Source organism: Panulirus ornatus, chromosome 56 (assembly GCF_036320965.1).
Source record: "Panulirus ornatus isolate Po-2019 chromosome 56, ASM3632096v1, whole genome shotgun sequence".
Taxonomy (NCBI): Eukaryota; Metazoa; Arthropoda; class Malacostraca; order Decapoda; family Palinuridae; genus Panulirus; species Panulirus ornatus.
This window is the reverse complement of record NC_092279.1, coordinates 17,678,289-17,698,868: the sequence shown is the minus strand read 5'-3', so window position 1 is coordinate 17,698,868 and position 20,580 is coordinate 17,678,289. Positions and strand designations below refer to the sequence as shown.

General features: G+C 35.2%; 1 protein-coding gene across 1 annotated transcript; it reads right to left on the bottom strand.

Annotated features, from left to right (window-relative positions):
- Positions 1-771: 771 nt before the first annotated feature.
- LOC139765968 (formimidoyltransferase-cyclodeaminase-like) lies at positions 772-19,532 on the bottom strand. Its single transcript, XM_071693992.1, has 10 exons — positions 19,345-19,532; positions 16,158-16,341; positions 4,975-5,192; positions 4,512-4,648; positions 3,829-3,991; positions 3,261-3,457; positions 2,803-2,944; positions 1,786-1,947; positions 1,360-1,542; positions 772-1,172 (listed from the first exon to the last, which is right to left on the bottom strand). Exons 1-10 carry the CDS (start codon positions 19,396-19,398, stop codon positions 981-983), a joined length of 1,632 nt encoding a protein of 543 aa, XP_071550093.1. The 5' UTR covers positions 19,399-19,532; the 3' UTR covers positions 772-980.
- Positions 19,533-20,580: the final 1,048 nt, after the last annotated feature.

Here is a 20,580-nt window from a genome sequence, read left to right as displayed (position 1 = left end):
GTGTCTGTTGCTGGTTCTGAATTTTGAATTGTTCATAGTCTGAGAATGAGTACATGATTACACCATTGTACAAACATCAATTCTAAAGAAATATCGGTTCTTATGGATGCCATATCATCCGAATCTTTAACAAAAAATAAAGCCCTTTTTCGCAACTTTGGTTGGAAAACTACCGCCACATCAGAAAATAGCTCTTACCAAGAAAGGCATTCTGGGTGCAAAATTGTTTGGAATTACGAGTTTGTCAATACAAATCGTATGGGAATGTAGTATAAATTTATGTACATTTATGAGGAAGGGCTACATATAACGGGCGTTATTTAAAAAAAAGTTGTTTTATAAATGCTCAAAGGCACCAAATATAAGATTTCAACTCGACGTCTTTAAACCTGGAGCATAGGTGTCCAAAAAATTGACATTTTTCTTCATTTGGAATAATTTGAAACTTGCCCACTAAAGAACCGCCCTTCAGAATATGCTTAATAACGTAGTTCGTAAAAAAAAAAAAAAAAAAATCAGGACATCAAGGAGCTTATAAAGCAAAATGCATGTAGTGTATTATATAACGCTGAGTGATGACGATAGTTTTCATCTTAAGTACGAGATAGGATTAAATTGGATTCTGTCCCCCCACTTCCCCACACAGTGGGCTTGGCTTTACTACTGATTTTCTTTTGAACGATTATTCTTGTCAAAATGTGCATTATTCTTGTTTGCCTAAGAAAATAGAGGTTATTCAAAATGTGGAAAGGAAAATAAACTTTCCATTAATAAATGCCAGTTTGTATTGTTTCAATTGGAGGAGTCAACAGACTGCCTTTACATAAAAAAATGGTATAAAAACTAAAGATTGTCAGGTTGCTTGAAAACTATGTATCAGAAAAGCGAGAACATAGCTCTGGCCACAGTAATCGTGAATCCCGTCATTGCTATACATGTATAGATATCCCAAATGTGCCATATTCTGTATCATCCTGTAATTATGACGTTTGTTTCTCCCTCTTGTCGACGGCCTCCAGCACAGTGGTGCACCCTTTCCTTGCCCGTTGTAAAAGCTCGTCTGCCGCCGACAGGAATTTGGCTTTGGAAGACACGTCGTCGATGTTTTCCAGGTTGATAAGGACGTTGTAGTAAGCGCCCCATGCCCCGGCCTCCAGGCATCGTGCCCCAACCTGCAAAGAAAAGTAGTTGGTCAGAAAGTCATACCTCTTAAATTATTATTTTTACTTTAAGCAGTATCTCATTCAAATTTGAGGCAGGAAAGAGTTTCTCTTTAAAGATAAAGTGAACAAATGCAATACAACGTCTAGTACAAAAACTTCCTCGGTATGAAATAATAAGTATCTGAGGGTACTATACCTGAAGGTCGGATCTGCAGTTGATGTTGCCAATCTTTGCCATCTCAGCAAGCGCATCCCAAACGTCATTGACCTTCCTTATCAGCGTGAGCGGCACCTGAATGATTTCGTCCGTAGCCGTTTTCATCGCTGTCTCACGAATGATCCGCTCCTGTTGTGTCTTTTGCGGCATTTTCATGGCTGCCTAAGAAAATAGTGTACAGAACTTAGCAACTTTGATTATAATTCTCGATTTGCATGACACTTAAGTGTACTCTTGTAGCCGACAGGTTAACCTAGCTTAAACTCGCTTTTTCCATCTTAGAAAATTGGTATGTTAAGTTATAGAACCTTCTGAATGCTAAGGCATAAGGGCCCTTTGATATTTAAGGAAAATCTAATTTTCAGCACCCCACCCGTAATACACCATCGTATATGTGATTCTTACCATGTACTTATTGAAGGCAGCAGTGTCTGCATCAATAGCGGGTATGAGGGAAATAGCAGTGTGGTGGAGGGTTGGAATGAGGCGCCTCATATCAGCGTCCAGATGTTCCCACTGACGCTTCCCGTAGGTCATTTGTCCCACCATGGCTCCCAGAGCTGCTCCCTGTGAAAGGTCATAATTGTCAATTTTTCCTATGTATTTCATACTTACCAGACCATCAGCCAAATAAATTATCGTAAACTATCATTGCAAGGGTAAAATACTTTAAAAGAATGTCATAAATTTTGAATGAAACATGCGATCACAGGTTAAGAAGCGAATTTAATAACATTAGTGTTGGTCCAAGAAGTTCGATAAGTGGAACTTGTTTGCTTTGCTTATACCATAAGGACATTGGACTTACGGACAGTTTGTTTTCTTGTGGTTTTAAAGCAAAGCGATATTGGTTCAGAAATTATTCCAACGAATCAACTGTTTAGGGAACATCAAAGTATCCTTACGATGACTCAAACCACAGCGGGTATCGGACACCACCTGCCTAATCAGAACTTGTCGCATGTGGGGTAACATGCATGTATGTGGCTTGCCTTAAATCCATGACAAGAGTAATTTCTGTGAGAAACTGCTGTTTGTGACTTTGAAGGGTATGTACATCCTGAAAACTCGCCGCTGATGTAAAGATTCATTACAAAAATTGATAGAACTGAAAATTTGTCTTGAGATTCCTAGTTTAGGGTCGAGCTGATGTGTCGCTGCCCCAAGCCTTGTCTATCCTAAATCAAATTTACCCATAAATTTCTGCTCAAAATTTTACAACCCTGGTTAACAACACATTTTCTTATAGGTAATTCTTTATTTTAGTATCTAGTGTATGTTATTGTTTGTGCAGTTAGTGTTTCCTTGTCCTATTTGGAAAAATAAGAAGACTTGCTCCAACACCTTATAAAGGTGTATCATGCAGCACTTATTAATTTTGGGTTTAGAGGATAATGAATGTTTCGAACTTTAAAGTCTTACCATAGCGGCAACAGTAGCGGCGACCGATCCTCCGCCTGGCGCAGGGGTACGAGCGGCCACGTTCCTAATGAACTGGTCCACTCTGCTTTGTGCTAGCTTCTGTTCGCTGTCTTTCTCTAGGCAGTATTCAATAATTCTCTCCCTTACAGAGAAAAGTAATTAAAAAGAATGCAAGGGTACCATTTTAGTCAATATCAATAAAGTTGGGCAGTACCAGTAACTGGGAATGTTTTGATTTTCCACTTTATAATATATGAATGAAGTATATATACTTTTTTCATAAGATACTTGTTTACTTTTTCATGTGTATTTTGCTTTGGTACTGTGGGGACTTTATTGTGAATGTTAGGCTTTAAAAAAAAATTATAGTATCTAGAGTGACTGAAGGGAAACACAAGGCCCCATAGACATCTAATACGGATGTTATGCTGAACGTTAATATATAACAATACACTCACTTTGGATTGAAGGATGAGATGGTGTTGAGGCCAAGGCGGTTGATAGCGAGATGAACCTTCTGGCTTTCTTCCAGGATGAAGAGGTTCTCCTTCTGGATATAGTAGTCTGCTGCCTGCAGGATGGCCGCCAGCGGCACTAGACCCACAATCTCAGAACCCGTTACCGCCAAGCTCAGCTCTTCTGCGTCCTTCTTCGCCTGCAGATAGAGATTAGGTGAGTGTACTGGGTGCCTGGATTGCGCTTTATGTGGGCGTAAGTAACGATAGCTTTTTTTTTTTTTGAACAGATAAGAAATAGTTACTTAAGATGTTTCCAGTGTATGTTTTCTAATTCCTTCAACGATCCAAGGTTATCAGGGTTAAGGAACTTGCAATTATACTTCAGAAAATTATACTATGGTGACTGCCTTTGATTTGTGAAATTTGCGGTGCTAGTCAACTTGATTGTCATTCAGCCCTTTCAAATAAGAGTAAAAAAGATTAAAACTTTACATAGAATAATGTATTTTACTTTTTTTTTTAATATATCTTAAACTCCATGATTTTGGAACTATCGAAACCTACTAACCTCCTCGTAGGCCTTATGTATGGGGGTAACATCGAAGTCAGTGAGGTTGATGCTGATCTGGGCGATGTTCTGCTCCTCTAGGTACCAGCCAATGGCTTGGCAACACCGGAGGCGTCCGGGCTGCTCGGGGCTTCGTCCTTGCTCGCGCAGGTTCAGTGCAATCCTGTTGGACCCACCGTCACCATGGTTACTGACATACTTGGTAAGATCACTGGTTGCTTATAAGTTAAAAATCAAAATAACAATTAATTTCGAGAGTGATTCTTACGTTATGATATTTACTTGAATAATTATAGTGAATGGTTCTTGTACGAGAAGTGGTTTTACTTCTCTCAAAAAGCATGTCTGTAAATCAGTACCAGAATATCAAGGACAGGTTAGAAGTGTTGATGACAACCTTCATAATAGTCAGGTAACGGGTATCTGAATATCACCGGCTGATTGTTTTGTCGAATGGGCGATAGGTTTAACCAACTTCGTCGTGGGGGCAGAAATTTACATATTATATATTTGGTTCCTCTACTTATATTATTCTAGCAGTAAACAGTACTTTAGCATGTCAGGGATTAATTATATAGACTGGGTACTTTGTCTTAGAATGTTGCATTTAATGATTTACTCCTGAAGTCAGTTATTTATCAACTTATCAACACATATGCTGGTTATATGACTGGTATTGTCACCTGTGAGCCTGTTCCTTGGTGGCCAGCATGTTGACGTTGTAGGCGATGAGGAACTTGCGCACGCCCGTCACCGTAGCGCCCCACCGAGGAACAAACTCCCTTCTCCCGAAGTCCGGTTCCCATTCCGGCTTCTGAAGCTAAGGAGCCATGGGAGAATAATGGTTTATCATTTTCTTGATACATTGTTGGAAAAAAAAACTGATGATGGTGTAGGATTAAAGATGATGGCGTCATTAGAAAACGTTTACATTTAGATAATATATTAACTGAGATGGTGTTCAAATCAGATGAGTTAACGTCGTTTACACTAACAATATATATATATATATATATATATATATATATATATATATATATATATATATATATATATATATTACTAATAGTTATGATTTAATGCCAACATTTCTTAGTGAAATTGTTGTAAATTATTACAAAATCAGGTAAGACCAAAGCAAATTACCTTCTCCCTCATACCCTCGTACTCTCCAGCGCGGATCTGAGGCATGGTCTTTCGGTAGTCCCTAGTGGAGGCGGCGCCGTAGAGGAAGACGGGCACGCCCAGGTCCTCGGCCAGGCGCGCGCCGAAAGTCTTGGCCACGGCCACGCACTCTTCCACACTCACCCCCTGCACTGGGATGAACGGGCACACGTCCAGCGACCCCATGCGAGGGTGTTCCCCTGTGTGGTGGAGCAGAATGTTTTTCCTTGCTGAACGCTTTCAGGTGAGGCATTTATGTATTTATTATATTTCAAAAAGTAATTTATAGTTTACTATTCAAATGTATCAAGTAATTTGATAATACAGTTCAGTTCACTGAATTAGCTATTTCTCCTTTCAGTAAAAATGATAATCTATCTGTTATTACAGGTCTAGTCCATTTAGTTCATGGAAAAGAGAAATTAATATAAACTCAGTTTACTTAGATCTAAAGCCTATGTTCAATGTCCCAAATTTATCGCCAGTCGTATCACTCAGTATAATTCTGATATATTATAAACTTTAGTGTCACTGAATCATCATAGTTGGTTCGGTAACGAAGGTTATCTAAGGTACACGCACACTGTAACCTTATCCTAGAGCACTTCAGACCTCCAGGATCACTTTCGGCTGCCTACTGATCTTCCCACTTCACATCCTTCTTTTTATCTTCACCTTATTTGTTTACAGTCTTAATCATCATTATTCTTCACTGTGCATAAAGCATCTTAGGCTACGTTCTTTACATTTACAAGCAAGGTTTATTTCCTTTCCGTACTTTGTTAATATCCTCACCCCTCCTCTCTTACCTTTGCCACAACCCAGTCGTCATAAAATCTCTACAACTCGTACCACTTATTTTTGCAATGGAACCACGTTTGTAACCTGTACATTAAACTGCAAATTTTACAGCCAGTCATCATTGTCACCCGTTCTCATGACTGAGGGTATGGATCGATACACATGGGGAGAAAGGCTAGAGAGTTAAAAGGAATTTAATATGTGGGAGGAACATAACATAGCTGTGATAAGAACGTCAGCCGTACTTGAATTTATGACGTAATCGAAGGGAACATAATGTGAAATTCACAAGGGTTATATAGGTCCGTGGGACTAGACTGAAATAAGCACACGGAACACCGTTTGGGTTACGTAAACATTAAGCAAAGCTGTAGGAGGCTTGACCGCCAGGGTGAGAATGCTTGTCTGACACAGCTGACGGATGTTGATATACCTACCTCTCGTGATCAACGACATGCCTCCAAATAAAGGGTTTCATATTCATATAATTTCTCAACTCGTCTTTTAACAGGAACACGTTGATACGACCATTGGGTATGCTGGCCTGACCTGATCTTAATCTCAAGGGTCAGGTCAAAGGTCAGGCCAATTTATTATACTTAGGTGTGTATCGTCTTACCAAAAGGAGGTTTTAACTGGCAACTCGGCTATATCCCCCAAGACGTTATTCTAGTCTTTACGGCCCCGATTTAAATGAGTTTCTGATATTACTGTGACAAGATATGGTGCAACAACCATGTCTCGGATACATCTGAGAGTGTAGGGGACAGACCACTCCTGTTAAAAGTTCGAAGGCAACATGCTGAATGTCTTCGCCCTGAACCCACAACAGGAAGGTCATGTGGAGAGAGGTGTGAGGCGTTGGTGATACCCAAAAGTCTGCGAATGAGTGACGAGTATCTGAAACTTATGGATGTTGAACTGAATGTCATGATTGTTTTTGAATCGGACTAGTGAAAAATGCGGTCATTTAATTAGCACTAGGATCGAATTTATGCTAGCGACGAGTTTGGGCTAGACTAGAACTTGGGTACACACCAGTACGTGACGTAACGCATTGTTGCCCATTAGTAGGGCAGAACATTACTGACAACCGAACACTGGGTATTTAAAACGCGATCTTTGGATATACTGGAAATGAAAATTCTTTAATTAATTATTTTCGATATGGCTGTACTTGTTTTTACGTAACTGTCATTCGTGGAAAAAGATCATCAAGAAATCTAGAAATACTGTTTTAGGCTGTAATGATGGAGAGGGCGTTTCTGTGGATTATATAGACTATACCTGGTTACTAAGGCAGGGCGACAGGTCGGGACACCACTGGGTGGGAATGTGGAAGGGCAGGGCCGCGCGGGGGGTCGGTGGAGGGGGGGTGGGGATGGAGTAGGTTGCGCCGTACATGGGATTGGAGGTCGTGTAACTGATTATAAGGTGTATATTAATATGGACTATATATATTCGTCCACTAGAGCGCTCAATACGATGGAAGTTTCTGAAGAAGTTGAAAATCTTCCTAAAATTTTCAGCATAGATGTTTTTACGTGTGCTGAATAAGAATCTGTTGTCAAAACCTTAAAATTCGTGTAATTAGTATATCAATATAATTATAATTAATTTTCAGTACGTAATCAAGCGCTTAATTTTATGAAATGCAGTATTTTGAGTCGATATCCTTAATCATCATATAGAATACGACATATTCCCAGATTTTTATTAAAATCTAAAGAAGTTGAAAATCTGAGCAAAATATCCAAGGCTATAGCCTAGGATTTTTCTTGATTTTTTTAATATAGATTTTCCTAAAATTTTCATCATACATGTGCTAAATACGTGTGCTAAATAAGAATCTGCTGTCAAAACCTTAAAATTCGTATAATTACTCGAGTAATATCAATATAATTATGATTAATGTTCAGTACGTAATTAAGCGCTTAATTTTATGAAATGCAGTATTTTGACTCGATATCCTTAATCACCATAAAGAATACGACATATTCCCAAATTTTTATTAAAATATGAAGTTGAAAATCTGAGCAAAATGTTATCCAAGCCTTGGATTTTTCTTGATTTTTTTGAAAAAATAGATTTTTCTGAAATTGTCAGCATAGATGTTTTTACGTGTGCTGAATAAGAATCTGTGGTCAAAACCTTAAAATTCATGTAATTAGTCGAGTAATTAGCATATTAATGTAATCATAATTAAGTATGTAATTAAGCGTTTAATTTTACGGAATGCAGTTTTTTGACACGATATCCTTAATCACAAAAAGGAGTTCCACATATTCCCAGATTTTCATTAAAATCTGAAGAAGCTGAAAACCTGAGCAAAATATTATCCAAGGGTATAGCCTTGGATTTTTCTTGATTTTTTGATAAAATAGATTTTCCTAAAATTTTCAGCATAGATGTTTTTACGTGTGCTGAATAAGAATCTGTTGTCAAAATCTTAAAATTCGTGTAATTAGTCGAGTAATTAGTACATCAATATAATTATATTTAATTTTCAGTACGTATTAAAGCGCTTAATTTTATGAAATGCAGTATTTTGAGTCGATATCCTTAATCACCATATAGAATACGACATATTCCCAGATTTTTATTAAAATATGAAGAAGTTGAAAATCTGAGCAAAATATTATCCAAGGCTATAGCCTTGGATTTTTCTTGATTTTTTTGAAAAAATAGATTTTTCTGAAACTTTTAGCACACATATGTTTACATCTTCTGAATAATAATCTGTGGTAAAAACCTAAAAATTCGTGTAATTAGCCGAGTAATTAGCACATTAATATAATCATAATAAGTATGTAATTAAGCGTTTAATTTTACGAAATGCAGTTTTTTGACACGATATTCTTAATCACAATAAAGAATTCCACATATTCCCAGATTTTCATTAAAATCTGAAGAAGTTGAAAATCTGAGCAAAATATTATCCAAGTCGATTAATTAGCATATTAATATAATCATAATTAAGTATGTAATTAGGCGTTTCATTTTACAGAATGCAGTTTTTTGACACGATATCCTTAATCACCATAAAGAATTAAACATTCACAGATTTGTATCAAAATCTGAAGAAGTTGAAAATCTGAGCAAAATATTATCCTTGAATTTTTCTTGATTTTTTTGATAAAATAGATTTTCCTAAAATTTTCAGCATAGATATTTTTACGTGTGCTGAATAAGAATCTGTGGTCAAAACCTTAAAATTCATGTAATTAGTCGAGTAATTAGCATATTAATATAATCATAATAAATTTTAAGTATATAATTAAGCGCTTAATTTTCCGAAATGCAGTATTTTGACACGATATCCTTAATCACCATATAGAATACGACATATTCCCAAATCTTTATTAAAATATGAAGAAGTTGAAAATCTGAGCAAAATATTATCCAAGGGTATAGCCTTGGATTTTTCGTGATTTTTTTGAAAAAATAGATTTTTCTGAAATTTTCAGCATAGATGTTTTTACGTGTGCTGAATAAGAATCTGTGGTCAAAATCTAAAAATTCGTGTAATTAGTCGAGTAATTAGCATATTAATGTAATCATAATTAAGTATGTAATTAAGCGTTTAATTTTACGAAATGCAGTTTTTTGACACGATATCGTTAATCACCTTAAAGAATTAAACATATTCACAGATTTTTATTAAAATCTGAAGAAGTTGAAAATTTGAGCAAAATATTATCCAAGTCGATTAATTAGCATATTGATATAATCATAATTAAGTATGTAATTAAGCGTTTCATATTACAGAATGCAGTTTTTTGACACGATATCCTTAATCACCACAAAGAATTAAACATTCACAGATTTGTATCAAAATCTGAAGAAGTTGAAAATCTGAGCAAAATATTATCCTTGAATTTTTCTTGATTTTTTTGATAAAATAGATTTTCCTAAAATTTTCAGCATAGATATTTTTACGTGTGCTGAATAAGAATCTGTGGTCAAAACCTTAAAATTCATGTAATTAGTCGAGTAATTAGTATATCAATATAATTATATTTAATTTTCAGTACGTATTAAAGCGCTTAATTTTATGAAATGCAGTATTTTGAGTCGATATCCTTAATCACCATATAGAATACGACATATTCCCAGATTTTTATTAAAATATGAAGAAGTTGAAAATCTGAGCAAAATATTATCCAAGGCTATAGCCTTGGATTTTTCTTGATTTTTTTGAAAAAATAGATTTTTCTAAAATTTTAGCACACATATTTTTACATCTTCTGAATAATAATCTGTGGTAAAAACCTAAAAATTCGTGTAATTAGCCGAGTAATTAGCACATTAATATAATCATAATTAAGTATGTAATTAAGCGTTTAATTTTACGAAATGCAGTTTTTTGACACGATATCCTTAATCACAATAAAGAATTCCACATATTCCCAGATTTTCATTAAAATCTGAAGAAGTTGAAAATCTGAGCAAAATATTATCCAAGCCTTGGATTTTTTTTGGATTTTTTTGACAATAGATTTTTGTGAAATTTTCAGCATAGACATTTTTACGTCTTCTGAATAAGAATCTGTGGTCAAAACCTAAAAATTCGTGTAATTACTCGAGTAATTAGCATATTAATATACTCATAATTAAGTATGTAATTAAGCGTTTAATTTTACGAAATGCAGTTTTTTGACACGATATCCTTAATCACAATAAAGAATTCCACATATTCCCAGATTTTCATTAAAATCTGAAGAAGTTGAAAATCTGAGCAAAATATTATCCAAGTCGATTAATTAGCATATTAATATAATCATAAGTATGTAATTAAGCGTTTCATTTTACAGAATGCAGTTTTTTGACACGATATCCTTAATCACCATAAAGAATTAAACATTCACAGATTTGTATCAAAATCTGAAGAAGTTGAAAATCTGAGCAAAATATTATCCTTGAATTTTTCTTGATTTTTTTGATAAAATAGATTTTCCTAAAATTTTCATCATAGATATTTTTACGTGAGCTGAATAAGAATCTGTGGTCAAAACCTTAAAATTCATGTAATTAGTCGAGTAATTAGCATATTAATATAATCATAATAAATTTTAAGTATATAATTAAGCGCTTGATTTTCCGAAATGCAGTATTTTGACACGATATCCTTAATCACCATATAGAATACGACATATTCCCAAATCTTTATTAATATATGAAAAAGTTGAAAATCTGAGCAAAATATTATCCAAAATATTGGATTTTTCGTGATTTTTTTCAAAAAATAGATTTTTCTGAAATTTTCAGCATAGATGTTTTTACATGTGCTGAATAAGAATCTGTTGTCAAAACCTTAAAATTCGTGTAATTAGTATATCAATATAATTATAATTAATTTTCAGTACGTAATCAAGCGCTTAATTTTATGAAATGCAGTATTTTGAGTCGATATCCTTAATCATCATATAGAATACGACATATTCCCAGATTTTTATTAAAATCTAAAGAAGTTGAAAATCTGAGCAAAATATTATCCAAGCCTTGGATTTTTTTTGGATTTTTTTGACAATAGATTTTTGTGAAATTTTCAGCATAGACATTTTTACGTCTTCTGTATAAGAATCTGTGGTCAAAACCTAAAAATTCGTGTAATTACTCGAGTAATTAGCATATTAATATAATAATTAAGTATGTAATTAAGCGTTTAATTTTACGAAATGCAGTTTTTTGACACGATATCCTTAATCACAATAAAGAATTCCACATATTCCCAGATTTTCATTAAAATCTGAAGAAGTTGAAAATCTGAGCAAAATATTATCCAAGTCGATTAATTAGCATATTAATATAATCATAAGTATGTAATTAAGCGTTTCATTTTACAGAATGCAGTTTTTTGACACGATATCCTTAATCACCATAAAGAATTAAACATTCACAGATTTGTATCAAAATCTGAAGAAGTTGAAAATCTGAGCAAAATATTATCCTTGAATTTTTCTTGATTTTTTTGATAAAATAGATTTTCCTAAAATTTTCAGCATAGATATTTTTACGTGTGCTGAATAAGAATCTGTGGTCAAAACCTTAAAATTCATGTAATTAGTCGAGTAATTAGCATATTAATATAATCATAATAAATTTTAAGTATATAATTAAGCGCTTCATTTTCCGAAATGCAGTATTTTGACACGATATCCTTAATCACCATATAGAATACGACATATTCCCAAATCTTTATTAAAATATGAAGAAGTTGAAAATCTGAGCAAAATATTATCCAAGGGTATAGCCTTGGATTTTTCGTGATTTTTTTGAAAAAATAGATTTTTCTGAAATTTTCAGCATAGATGTTTTTACATGTGCTGAATAAGAATCTGTGGTCAAAATCTAAAAATTCGTGTAATTAGTCGAGTAATTAGCATATTAATGTAATCATAATTAAGTATGTAATTAAGCGTTTAATTTTACGAAATGCAGTTTTTTGACACGATATCGTTAATCACCATAAAGAATTAAACATATTCACAGATTTTTATTAAAATCTGAAGAAGTTGAAAATTTGAGCAAAATATTATCCAAGTCGATTAATTAGCATATTAATATAATCATAATTAAGTATGTAATTAAGCGTTTCATTTTACAGAATGCAGTTTTTTGACACGATATCCTTAATCACCACAAAGAATTAAACATTCACAGATTTGTATCAAAATCTGAAGAAGTTGAAAATCTGAGCAAAATATTATCCTTGAATTTTTCTTGATTTTTTTGATAAAATAGATTTTCCTAAAATTTTCAGCATAGATATTTTTACGTGTGCTGAATAAGAATCTGTGGTCAAAACCTTAAAATTCATGTAATTAGTCGAGTAATTAGTATATCAATATAATTATATTTAATTTTCAGTACGTATTAAAGCGCTTAATTTTATGAAATGCAGTATTTTGAGTCGATATCCTTAATCACCATATAGAATACGACATATTCCCAGATTTTTATTAAAATATGAAGAAGTTGAAAATCTGAGCAAAATATTATCCAAGGCTATAGCCTTGGATTTTTCTTGATTTTTTTGAAAAAATAGATTTTTCTGAAATTTTTAGCACACATATTTTTACATCTTCTGAATAATAATCTGTGGTAAAAACCTAAAAATTCGTGTAATTAGCCGAGTAATTAGCACATTAATATAATCATAATTAAGTATGTAATTAAGCGTTTAATTTTACGAAATGCAGTTTTTTGACACGATATCCTTAATCACAATAAAGAATTCCACATATTCCCAGATTTTCATTAAAATCTGAAGAAGTTGAAAATCTGAGCAAAATATTATCCAAGCCTTGGATTTTTTTGGATTTTTTTGACAATAGATTTTTGTGAAATTTTCAGCATAGACATTTTTACGTCTTCTGAATAAGAATCTGTGGTCAAAACCTAAAAATTCGTGTAATTACTCGAGTAATTAGCATATTAATATAATCATAATTAAGTATGTAATTAAGCGTTTAATTTTACGAAATGCAGTTTTTTGACACGATATCCTTAATCACAATAAAGAATTCCACATATTCCCAGATTTTCATTAAAATCTGAAGTTGAAAATCTGAGCAAAATATTATCCAAGTCGATTAATTAGCATATTAATATAATCATAATTAAGTATGTAATTAAGCGTTTCATTTTACAGAATGCAGTTTTTTGACACGATATCCTTAATCACCATAAAGAATTAAACATTCACAGATTTGTATCAAAATCTGAAGAAGTTGAAAATCTGAGCAAAATATTATCCTTGAATTTTTCTTGATTTTTTTGATAAAATAGATTTTCCTAAAATTTTCAGCATAGATATTTTTACGTGTGCTGAATAAGAATCTGTGGTCAAAACCTTAAAATTCATGTAATTAGTCGAGTAATTAGCATATTAATATAATCATAATAAATTTTAAGTATATAATTAAGCGCTTAATTTTCCGAAATGCAGTATTTTGACACGATATCCTTAATCACCATATAGAATACGACATATTCCCAAATCTTTATTAAAATATGAAGAAGTTGAAAATCTGAGCAAAATATTATCCAAGGGTATAGCCTTGGATTTTTCGTGATTTTTTGAAAAAATAGATTTTCCTGAAATTTTCAGCATAGATGTTTTCACATGTGCTGAATAAGAATCTGTGGTCAAAATATAAAAATTCGTGTAATTAGTCGAGTAATTAGCATATTAATGTAATCATAATTAAGTATGTGATTAAGCGTTTAATTTTACGAAATGCAGTTTTTTGACACGATATCGTTAATCACCATAAAGAATTAAACATATTCACAGATTTTTATTAAAATCTGAAGAAGTTGAAAATTTGAGCAAAATATTATCCAAGTCGATTAATTAGCATATTAATATAATCATAATTAAGTATGTAATTAAGCGTTTCATTTTACAGAATGCAGTTTTTTGACACGATATCCTTAATCACAAAGAATTAAACATTCACAGATTTGTATCAAAATCTGAAGAAGTTGAAAATCTGAGCAAAATATTATCCTTGAATTTTTCTTGATTTTTTTGATAAAATAGATTTTCCTAAAATTTTCAGCATAGATATTTTCACGTGTGCTGAATAAGAATCTGTGGTCAAAACCTTAAAATTCATGTAATTAGTCGAGTAATTAGTATATCAATATAATTATATTTAATTTTCAGTACGTATTAAAGCGCTTAATTTTATGAAATGCAGTATTTTGAGTCGATATCCTTAATCACCATATAGAATACGACATATTCCCAGATTTTTATTAAAATATGAAGAAGTTGAAAATCTGAGCAAAATATTATCCAAGGCTATAGCCTTGGATTTTTCTTGATTTTTTTGAAAAAATAGATTTTTCTGAAATTTTTAGCACACATATTTTTACATCTTCTGAATAATAATCTGTGGTAAAAACCTAAAAATTCTTGTAATTAGCCGAGTAATTAGCACATTAATATAATCATAATTAAGTATGTAATTAAGCGTTTAATTTTACGAAATGCAGTTTTTTGACACGATATCCTTAATCACCATATAGAATACGACATATTCACAGATTTTATTAAAATCTGAAGAAGTTGAAAATCTGAGCAAAATATTATCCAAGGCTTGGATTTTTCTTGATTTTTTGAAAAAATAGATTTCCTGAAATTTTCAGCATAGATTTTTTACGTGTGCTGAATAAGAATCTGTGGTCAAAACCTTAAAATTCGTGTAATTAGTCGAGTAATTAGCATACTAATATAATCATAATTAATGTTAAGTATGTAATCTAAGCGCTTAATTTTACGAAATGCAGTATTTTGACTCGATATCCTTAATCACCATAAAGAATTACACATATTCACAGAATTTTCATTAAAATATGAAGAAGTGGAAAATCTGAGCAAAATATTATCCAAGGCTTGGATTTTTCTTGATTTTTTGAAAAAATAGATTTTCCTAAAGTTTCAGCATACGATTTTTTACGTGCTGCTGAATAAGAATCTGTGGTCAAAACCTAAAAATTCGTGTAATTACTCGAGTAATTAGCACATTAATAAAATCATAATTATGTAATTAAGCGTTTAATTTTACGAAATGCAGTATTTTGACACGATATCCTTAATCACCATATAGAATACGACATATTCCCAAATTTTTATTAAAATATGAAGAAGTTGAAAATCTGACCTAGATATTATCCTTGGATTTTTCGTGATTTTTTTGCAAAAATAGATTTTTCTAAAGTTTTCAGCATAGATGTTTTTACGTGTGCTGAATAAGAATTTGTGGTCAAAACTTAAAAATTCGTGTAATTAGTCGAGTAATTAGCATATTAATATAATCATAATTAAGTATGTAATTAAGCGTTTAATTTTACGAAATGCAGTTTTCTGACACGATATCCTTAATCACAAAAAGGAGTTCCGCATATTTCCAGATTTTCATTAAAATCTGAATTAGTTGAAAATCTGAGCAAAATTTTTCTTGATGTCTTTGAAAAATACATTTTCCTAAAATTTTCATCATAAATGTTTCTACGTGTGCTGAATAAGAATCTGTGGTCAAAACCTTAAAATTCGTGTAATTTGTCGAGTAATTAGCATATTAATATAATAATAATAATAATAATAATAATAATAATAATAATATATTCGTCCACCAGAGCGCTCAATACGATGGAAGTTTCGAAGTTCGGTGCAGGGATGAAAGAGCTAACGCCGGTTATGCTTTCATTCATCACCTGTGTGACCGGTACAAGGAGGTGGGAAGAGGCAATGCGGGAATGTGGCCAGCGTAAACAGGTTATCAGCCGAGGAGATCTCTCCTCCACCTCACCGGTAACGCCCCAGTAACGATGTCTGTGTTCCCCTAGCTTACCTTTGTGCTTCGTCATATCAATTAACTTGTAGGCGACGCGGGAGGCGTTGAGGGCGGCTTCCACGACATCGCTGGGGTTGCCGACGAAGGTGTAGACGGTGCGGTTGGTGGAGTGTCCGGGGTCCACGTCCAGCAGCGTCACCCCGGGAGTCTCGCGGACCGCGTCAGCTATCGCCTCGATCACCTGCCGGGGGGGGGAGGGATAAGAGCAAAGGTTGGAAGGGAAGACGCTAGAGGTAGGAGGGATTTGAGCCCCAAGGGAACTAGTACGGGAGTCATGACTGCCTGCTGTAGTAGGTTACCATGTGACGGGGGTTGTGATGACGGGAGTTTGTCGGAGAGGAAACGTGGACTCAATATGCGTAGGAGGAGAGGTTATGAGAGTTTTGTTTGATGAGTGGTGGTGAGCATGAGAAAGAGGAGTGGTAATGGTGACAAGAGGGGTGGTGGTGAAATGAGAAAATGAGGAGAACGGGATAATGTAGACAGTCGCGAGACGAGGACTGTGTGTGAGGAGGTGGTGAGTTATTGCGTCCAGAGCATAGTAAGGGCGAGTGTTGTGATGCTCTTGAGAGGAGAGGCTATGCCGGGGCAGGTCGGGAGCCCTGAGGCAATGGGGGGGGGGGGGGGATGGCTTCAGTGTGTGCGTATGTGAAGTGTTTATTTATCTATTGTATTTATGTGCCTGTTTTTGTTTTCATGTTTGCCTATCCTCATGCGGATTTATACGGAGGGAAACACGCCATTGTTTGGACGCATGTGCACCCATCCTTCAACATTCATGGATGTGATCACGCTTATCCCAGTGTGTGTACACCGTGTTACAGCCGGTCCTGTTCCCTCATCACAACGCCCACTTCACAGAGTCTCCTATGACTCGGCTCGTACGCTGCCACTCCTTATATAATGGCACGCTCGGTGTGCTTTATATACGTCAAGGCTTCGCTTACTGATTAAAGTCCGTTGGGATCTCACCATAAACGAGAGAGAGAGAGAGAGAGAGAGAGAGAGAGAGAGAGAGAGAGAGAGAGAGAGAGAGAGACGGAGATGAAAAGGAAAAAAAAAAAACCCTGAAATTTGCTGTTTAAAATAGGCCAGATTGTAAATAACCCCATGGCTAAGCTGTGTAGGAAAACGTTACAGTGCCACACAGTTATGACATAGATCTCCAAGTACCACGTAATCCACACAGTGGCGTTGTCTCGCGAGTAACAAATTCTCTGGGGCAGAAACCGGAGTAACATCAGCAATACTAGAGAGAACAAACCAACATAATCAGCGGAAGGCAAGAGGGTTAAGTGCTAAGGTCAGACTTGGGGAGAGTTGTTAAGCCGGACTAATTTCGACTCGTCTCCGTCAAGTATAAACAACCAGAATCCTCTCCAGATGTAAAAGCTCTTAATTCACAAGGACGAATCAGTCCTTCGTATAATCGGAGGAACTGCTCAAAGAGAGAGAGAGAGAGAGAGAGAGAGAGAGAGAGAGAGAGAGAGAGAGAGAGAGAGAGAGAGAGAGAGAGAGAGAAACTTACCATCTGAACAACCCTGCAAGTTTCTTAGGTTAGATGTTCCGTTGATCTGTATATTGTGTTCAGCTGTCGGGAAAACAGAGCGGTCAGAAGAGGTGGGAAAGTGCTGAGGAGGAGTTTTAGAAAGGGAAATAATAAGAAAAGGGGGGTTTCAAGAAGCGTTACTATTGACTAAGTTAAACGTCTGGTCTGCAGGGAAATCCGTGTTTATAAAGTGACGAGACGCAGATCGAACAAAGGCAAGACAGAGCGGATCTTGAAGTGCACGAATGTAGCGTTGCGTCCTCAGTGTATGTGTGTATTCACTTATCTGCTGATGACAGGAAATCGCTGACAAAGATGAAAAGTGTATGAAGCCGGACAGAACCCTGACTAACACCGCTGTTGATGGGGAAAGTATGGGGAAGTTTGATACATGAACAAATATGGAGAAAGACACACGATTGTGGGTGACGGGAAAGCCAAAGGAGGGGTGTTACTGGGATGCTACACCATATAAAGCTTTCAGGATATCAAGGGGGTACAACCCCTGGATATAATCTTTCAGAGAGGACCAGACACTGATAATGTAGCAATGCATATATCACATACGGATCTCCCGTTGCGAAAGCCATTACTCGTGGTCAAATAGAAGTTTCTGAGATCCAAAATGGGGGCTAGAGATGCAGAGTGGTAGGAACAGTAGAAGTTGGAGCAATAGGGAGGTGGTTAGAGCGGTTATAAAGGTAATATCTATATTTTTTTTTAACAAGTAAAACAAATAAGTTAAAAAGCTAATTAAATCAAAGTTTTCAGGAAGTATGCCATCTGGAAGCTCTTTCTGGACCGGATGACAAGAGATTATAGGGAGGGTCAGAGGACTAGCAGAAAGGGGGCGAGGGGATGTTAGTTAAGGTGAAGAAAATGGAACAGTAAAGTCGATATAACGTCGTGGAAAAAGTCAAGCGAAGGACCGGGGAGTACGACATAATTTTTGCCTATGACCATAAGGAAGAGGTTGTCACGCTTCTTTTGTAAATGGGAACACCTCGTCTCATGAATTGATGAACCCTGAATACTAGTGGGGAGTAAGGGATATATATTTTTTCTTTCACTGTTTCGGGAGTAAGGGATATTTTTTTTCTTTCACTGTCATATATGTCGGTTCTCATGTCCGGATGCCGTCTTCAGCTACAGTTGTCTTCAATAAGAGAGATCAACTACAGTTGTCTTCAATAAGAGAGGATACGCGCATGTATTATATGGGCTCTAAGGACATACCCGCACCTGACACACCTCAGCCAGACATCAACTAGCACCCGTTCTGGAGACCATAGTGACACTTTTAAAGACCTCGTAACTTAGCCATAATTCCGAGGAGCAAGGCAGTATCGGGAGTGATACTCAAGCAAATAATATATATTTGGTAATGTAGCCTCTACGCATGGCTGAAGGGGGTCTGATCGCCACGGTAAAAATCCTAGCCAGACACGTTTGAAGGGCGCTTATACGCTTACCTACCTCCTGTCATCAACGACACATTTCTTAATGACGGCTTTCAGACTCACGGTATTCCAGTTTTAATAACTGTCACAGTTCTCAGTCTTTATAATTATTGAATTTGAAGATGATAAATCTATGAATATTCATAATCGAACATGAACTCTAAAACCTACTCACCGATTTATCCCGACCTTCCGAGAAGTTTGGTACACACTCAATAATCTTAGACATTCTCTTTTTTTGTGTGTGTTGGTTCTCCTGGACTGATGATTTTCGACACAGTCTCTTCTGCGTTTCCGCACCAGACGATGCTGCTGGGTACACTACACTGTTGCCAGCTGCTTGGAAATGTTCAGACACACATCCGCGCAGCCGGGGTCTGGAGTTGCTACCCACGTCCCGCTCCGTTGGTGCCCGGCCATCAGTCGTGATAACTTAGTGTAAATGTTTATCGAATCGCAATCGAAACATTTGAGCAAGACAGTCGTGAACGAGGAAGTAGAAAGTTTAAATTTCTTACGTGTTTTTTTTTTTTGTAATTAACCTTATGAGTTAGGTATGAGGATAGAAAAGCCAAGATCATAGCGTTCGAACGTAGCTCAAGGTCAAAACTTCCTTTAGTGGGCGTAATGTTCCGTTCGTTTTGATGCGTGTATTAACAAAAACACATTTTCAATTTCGTGTCGATACCGTTTTCAAGTTTGGTAGGTAACGTTCAATAAGATCTTTAGTTTCAAAGGGATTTCGTAATATTAATACAGCTAATAGTAAATTATCATTTTTTATTAATATAAACTACTTCATATACCAAGCTTTAAAACTACTTCAGAGGCCGTTAACAGACTTATTCTTGTTTGTCAGACTAAAGTTAAGACAGGATTTAGAAACGTTGCTTAAAGCTTAGGCTATCTGTCCTTAAAGAGCGCCTAAAATATGCAGTATATGATGGCGATGAAAAAAAAAAGTAACGGTATAAAACTGCGCAGAAGCAATCTTACCATACCATTTAAAGAAATATATCAGCAGATCTACACAAAGTCATTCATTGTAAAAGGATTCTTTACGTCACTGAACTTGCTTTTACTAGCAGTAAATTATTGGATCACCTAAGATTCGATCGACTTTTAGGCTAGGTCAACTTGGATTTGCACCGTAACTTAGCCTATCCTAGAAAATGTTAGGAGTGGGGGTTCAGGTAATCTAATTTTTGTAATGGAGTTTCCTTAGGATTCCCTAATCAAATACGTGTATGTCGATTCTCTATCTCGTGAGAAGTACACCGAAATCACACCCGTCCCACTCCATCTACAACTAGGTCTCACGAACCTTTTCATGGTGTTCCCGGCTGCTTCGTAGACCCTTGTTCGGTCCATAGACAGCATGTACCCCACTGTACAACACATTACAGCAGTT